Source organism: Cucurbita pepo, chromosome LG08 (genome assembly GCF_002806865.2).
Source record: "Cucurbita pepo subsp. pepo cultivar mu-cu-16 chromosome LG08, ASM280686v2, whole genome shotgun sequence".
Lineage (NCBI taxonomy): Eukaryota > Viridiplantae > Streptophyta > Magnoliopsida > Cucurbitales > Cucurbitaceae > Cucurbita > Cucurbita pepo.
The window spans coordinates 7,235,827-7,243,135 of record NC_036645.1 but is presented as its reverse complement, the minus strand read 5'-3'; the positions used below and the strand labels follow the sequence as shown (position 1 = coordinate 7,243,135).

The 7,309-nt window shown below is 35.8% G+C and overlaps 2 protein-coding genes across 2 annotated transcripts in view; one reads left to right on the top strand and one right to left on the bottom strand.

The window, feature by feature from the left end:
- Window positions 1–342: 342 nt before the first annotated feature.
- LOC111800452 (naringenin,2-oxoglutarate 3-dioxygenase) lies at window positions 343–3,641 on the bottom strand. The gene is made up of 3 exons (XM_023684146.1): window positions 3,270–3,641; window positions 2,018–2,446; window positions 343–760 (listed from the first exon to the last, which is right to left on the bottom strand). Exons 1-3 carry the CDS (start codon window positions 3,630–3,632, stop codon window positions 470–472), a joined length of 1,083 nt encoding a protein of 360 aa, XP_023539914.1. The 5' UTR covers window positions 3,633–3,641; the 3' UTR covers window positions 343–469.
- A 2,272-nt stretch (window positions 3,642–5,913) lies between these two features.
- Window positions 5,914–7,309, top strand: part of LOC111800377 — a 1,722-nt gene continuing 326 nt past the window's right edge. The window contains exons 1-3 of the mRNA XM_023684038.1: window positions 5,914–6,081; window positions 6,169–6,623; window positions 6,731–7,303. Of these exons, the coding sequence (XP_023539806.1) occupies window positions 5,991–6,081; window positions 6,169–6,623; window positions 6,731–7,273 (1,089 nt within the window). The 5' untranslated portion in view covers window positions 5,914–5,990 and the 3' untranslated portion in view covers window positions 7,274–7,303. The remainder of the gene's footprint in view (window positions 6,082–6,168; window positions 6,624–6,730; window positions 7,304–7,309) is intronic.

The following is a 7,309-nucleotide window of genomic DNA, read 5'->3' as shown; positions in this document are numbered from 1 at the left end:
CAGAGCAAGACACCGAACAGTGTGCTAGTGAGGACGTTGGGCTCCTATAGTGGTGGATTGTGGATACAAATAGTATCAGAGCAAGACACCGAGCAGTGTGTCAGTGAGGACGTTGGGCTCCTATAGGGGTGGATTGTGAGATACAAATAGTATCAGAGCAAGACACCGAGCAGTGTGCCTTTAGTCATATTTTTATAGAGGTGTGAAAACTTTAGTCATATACATGGAGTTAAAACAAACAATATCTGCTAACGGTGGGCTTGAGCTCATCTAAAAGATTAATTGATTTTATTTTTTTACTAATAAATATTATTTTCGAGAAAGAAAAAAAAAACCAAATGATTATCAAACGGGAATAACCGTCCCCCGACCAGAATCATCATTAATTCATAGAAAATAAAATAAATACGAAATTTGAAAGGCGGAAGTACATTATTTAATAGAGATGGGGGATAATGAAGAGTTTGTTTCAAGCAAAGATTTTGTCATTGGGCTTGGGCTTGGGCTCAAAATGGGCCTGTTGTTGTTGGGCCTGTTTCTTAAGCCTGGCAAGCTCAAGGTCTCGGCTCATCTTGGTCTGATACATCTGAGAGAAAGTGATGGGGTTTTCAAGAATGGGCTTCTCTCCTTCTCTGACCTTCAAAGGATAAACAATGGCTTCTGGTGCAGGGTTCTGAAATGTGGCTATGGATAGCCTACTTGTGTTCGAGTTCACCACTGCTTGGTGATCAGCATTCTTGAACCTCCCATTGCTAAGATACTGTTGCATTATTTATCATCAATAATTTATTACTTAATTTCTTCGGGTACCGTGAAGACGACTAAGACACAGTGTTCTAGTTCTACTACATGAACGTTTCATCCAACGGTCTAATGGATCTATGAATGGTCAAGGGTAATATTGTAATTTTTGAAATATACGACAAAATTCAAATACAAACAAAATACCAGTGAATTTTATTCTAATCTAAATGAAAGAATAATGTTCTACCACATTAACGTTTCATCCAACATTCTAATGAATGGTCAAGGGTAATATTGTAATTTTTGAAATACACCACATTAACGTTTCATCCAACATTCTAAGGGATTCATGAATGGTCAAGGGTAATGTTGTAATTTTTGAAATATACGATAAAATTCAAAGACAAACAAAATACTATTGAATTTTATTCTAATCTAAATGCAAGAATGACGTTCTACCAAATTAACGTTTCATCCAACATTCTAAGGGATTCATGAATGGACAAGGGTAATATTGTAATTTTTAAAATATACGACAAAATTCACAGACAAACAAAAAACCCCTGATTTTTACTGTTCGTTTACGTTGCAATTTTACGACGAAATTGCAACCTAAATGAACAAAATTCAAGGACAAACAAAAACATCCATGAATTTTATTCTAAATTGATGAAAAACAAAATATCAGTAATTAAAAAAGAAAAAACTTTAAAATGATATTGAAAAGTAAAAATAATAGCGTAACTTTCTAAGTTTTTATTTTTTATTTTTTATTTTTTAGCTTTTTTAAATAATTGTCGACAATAATTTTTTTTTTTGGTAATAAAGAAGGAAATAAAAAAAACAAAAATTGAATTAAAAAAAAATGGTTATGACAATAAATAAGAGAGAGAGAAATTTATTTTATTGGTAAAAGGCAACGTGGCTTTCTATCCTTCTCAAAATAATGGAGGCTAGAGCCACCCTAATTCTATTTATTACTTTCACATTTTTTAAATACTTAAAAAATTAATTTTAATTCGTACCTACAATTTAATACGGTTAAGTTCCAACCGAACACATTAATGAGTTAGTTGTAACTGATGATCCGAACAATTCAAATAAATTTCACAACTCATTGTTCGGACATCCATAGATGGAGTTGACCTAAAAAAATGTCAACCCAATCTCAACTGGAAAAAAAAAAAAAAACCTAACTTAGGATTGATTCGACCAAAAAAAAATGTCAACCCAAGTTAATATAATTAAAAAAGGTATGTATGAGTAGACTTACGTGGCCATGGTCTCCCAAGTTGACGACGAACGCGCCTGGGACTGGGCGAACAGTGATCCACGACTTGCCACCGTCCTTGGTGGCTTGAAGACCGCCGACCTGGTCCTGCAGCAGGAGCGTTATGGTTCCAGGATCCGTGTGGCGCTTCAGCCCTAAAGTGAGATCGGGCTGAACGCATTTGGGGTAGAAATTGACCACGATCTTTTGGTCCATGTCCACACACGCCTTTGTCAATGCCTCCTTCTCCAGACCCATCGCCTCCGATAAAACCTCCAAAAGCTTACAGGCTAACCCCATCAGCTTCTCGCTGTACTCCGCCGTCCTCGTCGCCCACCCCTCTGGCTTGTCTGGCCACCGTGTGTAATCCCGATTTCTTATTGGGTATGAAAAGTATGTCACTATCTCACGCCAATCCTTAACTACTTCTCCCTGAAAAATATACCACAAATCCCGTATGTTTATATCTGTTATAACAGTCAAAGTAGATATTGTCATATTTAGACCGGTTATAAAAGTCAAAATAGATATTGTGTTATAACAGTCAAAGCAGATATTGTCCTACTTGAACCGTCAAGACATTGTCCTATTTGACCTGCTATAACAGTCCAGACATATATTGTCCTATTTGACATGCTATAACAGTCCAGACATATATTGTCCTGTCCTATTTGACCTGCTATAACAGTCAAGACATATATGGTCCTATTTGACCTGTGTCCTATTTAGACATCTGACTGTTAGATGAAAGTCCTACCTCTTATAAATCAAAGAATACTATATTGGTACGATGACTTTTCGGGAAGCCCAATGCAAAATCATGAGAGCTTATGGTCAAAGTAGACAATATGATACAATTGTGGAGAGTCGTGTTCATCTAACACTCACAATCCACTCTCTTGGGGCCCAACATCCTCACCACTCTTATATATTGTCTTCTTTGGATTTTTCCGGATTTTCTCTCAAATTTTTTAAAATAGCAGGAGGGTTTCTACATCCGTTCTCCATAGACGTGGGGGGGCCAGCGTCCATCTAATGGACGCAGCTCGATGTCTGGCAGTGCTATCATTTATAAGATATTACCCTCTTTTGGATTTTACTAGTCCCAAAATTTTTAAAACCCATATAATATCGGGAAGGTTTACCCATCTTATAAAAAATGTTTCATTCTCTCTCCCAAACGGCCGACTCGGATCTCAAATCATGGCCAACAAACAAATAGAGCAATGAGAGAGGTGGGTTTTGAGTAGCGTACCTTAAGATGACTAGAGACGATGAATCCACCCTTCTTACCGCCGGACATATCGAACCGGAGCTTCTCCTCCGCCGGGAGGGCAAAGAATTCTCTAGCCAAACGAGTCATCTCAGAAATAAGGTCCGAATCGACGCCGTGATCGACGACTTGGAATATCCCCCAGTCCTCACAGGCCTCAACGATTTTACGGCAAATCTCAGCCCGGCGGCCGCCAGTGACGTCGTCGATTCCGGCGAGGGAGATGATCGGAACTTCATCGCTGAAATGGTTGTAAGGGATTTTGGGACGCTCGTCTTCGTCGCGGATGAAAGAGGGCTGCAGAGCCGGCTGGTCGGCGAGGGAGGTGAGGGTGGAAGAAGCCATTGATTTTGTTAGAGAGATTCAGATGAAAAGGGTAGGAGCCTCACCTTTTATTATGCCCTCCTCCACCTAACTTTACCCGCGGTAATTTCCAACTACCAAATAGTAAAATAGTAAAAATAATTCAAGGTAAATTTTTTTTGGACCTAAACCAATCTCTCATTAACCATAAATTTTTTGGTTAAGTTAGTTGGACGGTTGGAATTATTTACCTAAATTTTTTTAAGTAAAAATAAAATAAAATTTCTGTTTATTTATTTTTAAATATTTAATTTTAATAATTAATAGTAAATTTTTTCGACCCAAACAATTATGTAATTAACCATAAATTTTTTTGGTTAAGTTGGTTTGGACGGTTGAAATTATTTATTTAATTTTTTTTAGTAAAAATAAAACAATGTTTATTTATTTTTAAATATTTAATTAAAATTTCGCGCAATTTTAATATATATTTTTCAAATATTACGTTTTAAATAGTTAAATTCAAACAGTATAAATTAATTATTAATACTTTATTAGATACTATTTATTAATTTTTAATAATACAATAGAAATATGGATTCATTAATGGTACCTTCTAGAAGCTCATTTCTCTACCACATCTCCAACCAAACCCTTTCTTTCTAGAATCTCAATTTTGCTTCTTTTTATTTTTTTAAAATATATATAATAAATTACAATTATGATGAGTCGGTTGTAAGGCGATGAAAATTAAAATAAAATAATAAATAAATAAATAAGACGGTGGAAGAACAATTCACACCGTAATCATGATCTTGTTCGGATGAGAATAATTGACCATATAGGTAAATGAGAATTTGAGAACGGTGTTCATAACAGTATGATGAGAACTATGAGTTGGAATCGATGTTGAGCTCGCTCTTCGAGAACTTACTAGCTGTGAGTCTATAGTGATGATAATGAAAGAGACTAGTAGAACAATAGCCGAGATACCTTATAACCTTAAGAACGAATAAGATGAATTTAGCAGAGTTGAACCCCGAGAAGGCGTGCACTTACTACAGGGCTCTAGGGATCGAGATAGATCTGTGTATTTGCATACTGTGGCATCTTTATTTTATAAACGGTATCAACGTCGTATTTTTAATATTTATTATTAATTGCATAATATTCGACAAATATCATTTTTTGTAATTCAAATAAATTATTGTTTTTTACAATATATTAATAGAAAAATTAAATAATTAGACACGAATTAGATAGATAATGAAAAATGTGTGAAGAAACAAAATTACATGTTCAAATTTCCATCACTCATAAACAAAATTAATATTTTTATTTTATAAAAAATTACATCAACCCGATTCGGAATTCTGTCGTACTTTAGCTATGGATATAATATTTTAATGAGCCGAGCTATACCCGTGTTAACTCTTTACTTTTTTTTTTTTTCTAGCTTATCGAACTTCATTTTCTTTTAGAAAAACTTACCGAACACCACTGTCTAAATTCTCGTGCCAGAGGAAAATTGAACAAATAATAAAAAAAATCACTCTTTTGGACGAAGTTCATTGAACCCTTCTCATAAAAACGGGTTATTTCATTAAATTACTGTTTTATCATCATATTTTGATGTATACCAATTTGAACATAGTTCAATTGAATTTGACAAGTTTTAAGAGGAACAAATAGATTAAAATCTAGCCAAATAAATTATACTTTACCATTAAGAATTTCATTTTTATTTTTATATTTTGAATCTTATTTCATTTTAATCTCTATAATTTTAAATATTTAATTTTGGTCGTTTTTCTAAAAAAAAATTAGTTTTTATTACTTTTCCTTATATAAATAATATGTTATTGCATTAAAATAATAATAATAATTTAACCAAATTGCAATAAAAATTAACTTTATACTAACAATATAGATTAATTTTAATATTTATTAAAAATATAAAGACTAAAATTCAACATTTAAAAATATAAAAATTATAAATCAAAATATCTAAATCCAAATATTTGAAGTCAATAAAAAGAAACTCCAAAATAATTTAATTACGGAAAAAAAAAAAAATATATATATATATATATCCCATGCCACATAATTTTCTCAAATCACCAAATAACCCCAAAAGAAACGCAATTTGCCAGCCGGCCCCATCGGATAAATAAATATTTTCTATTATGGGAAACCCCAACGGCTAGTTTTTCAAAAACGTCCTCCTCTGGACTCTCGCGCTCCAACGGTCATATTTTAATTTGAACTCCGTTCCTCCTAACCCTTTATAAAGCCCTCTCCTTTTCCCTTTCCCATCACTTCATATCTTCATTTAGCCGTTCAATCTCTCTCTCCACCTCCGTTTTCCTCACCGGAATCCCAATTTTCCGACCGCTTTCAATGGAGACTCCGTTGTCCATCAGGCGTGTTACAAGATCTCAAACCCTTGCCGCCGCGAACTCCGCCAGCAACAGCAACATTTCCATCTCAAGTAAGATTCGTTTCTATGAAGAATGATTCAAATCAATTCAAATTTTTGATTTTCTGAAATGGGTCGGTTTCTTTTTGGTGTTTTTAGGGAAGATCGAGGAGTGCGATAACAATGGCTTATCGAAATCGCTTCCGAGGAATCGAAAGTCACAAGATTTGGCTGGATCGAAAGGGCAAGATCGATCGGTGCTTATTGACATTACTAATGACTCTCCGATTGTTGGGTTGGCGGCGGGGAATATGATGACGCCGATATCATCGGTGGCGGCGAAACAGAGAAGCTGCCGGCCGAAAATGATGACGCCGGGTTCAGGGGAAGCCTTATTGAGAGGACAAGTGAAAACCCTTTTGCAGAGAGTGGAAGAAGAAGCTGAAATTTCTAAGCTTACTTTAGAAAGGCGGCCGGTTGTTCATCTTCAGTCGCCGATGGGACTTGCTGCACCGACTCCGGCGAATACGCCCCAGGTCTTGAATTTGTCTCAGGATGGGAATCTTAGCAGTACCACAAATGTTTCCATTGCTGAAGAACATCTGATTTCTCAGGTTTGAATGACTCGATGAGTTTGATTGAATATTGAACATTTTGCGCAAGGGATACGGTAAATTTAATTAATCTTTTATTCATGTTCTTAACTCGCCTTTCTTGGCAGGTGGTGGATGATATTGATCTTTCTGATGAAAAGAAACAAGACGAGAGTCAAATTACTCGGTCTCTATTGCTCGATTTCTCGGAGAAATCGGAGATAATTGACGACGATGAAGCTGCATCGTCAGTTTGCTCCTCTGTTTTCACCCCGGAAGAGAAGTCGTCGCCTTCTCGGGACGATGACAATTCATCGATATGGTCCATTCAAGTGAATGCTAGCAGTCACGGTGAAGATGATGATGAAGAGGAAGGCGAAGAAGAGCTGATCGAGGACGAGGAAGAGGAAGACGTAGAAGGCGAGGATGATGGGTTGTTAGATGAGCTATGCAGGGGACTAAGTAAAATTAGTGTGGATGAGAAGGGGAAGGCTGAGGAATTTGTAGGGAAGCACACGAGGTTCGTATACGATAGTGAAGATGAATTGATTGAGGAAGTTTGCGAAGGGGTTTCACCGAACATCCTCCGTCTTAAGGGGATGCCGACGCCCAAAGGAAAACATTTACGGTTTTCAACCGAGGACGAAGAAGTTGAAGAACCTTCCCAATGAGAAGGGGTTGTGTTTTTTTTTTTTTTTTTTTTTTTT

Coding starts and splice junctions, on each gene's coding strand:
- LOC111800452 (XM_023684146.1), bottom strand. CDS start 3,632: ATGGCTTCTTCCACCCTCACCTCCCTCGCCGACCAGCCGGCTCTGCAG. Junction 2,447..3,269: donor TCGTCTCTAGTCATCTTAAG/GTACGCTACTCA, acceptor TATATTTTTCAG/GGAGAAGTAGTTAAGGATTG. Junction 761..2,017: donor ACTTGGGAGACCATGGCCAC/GTAAGTCTACTC, acceptor ATAATGCAACAG/TATCTTAGCAATGGGAGGTT.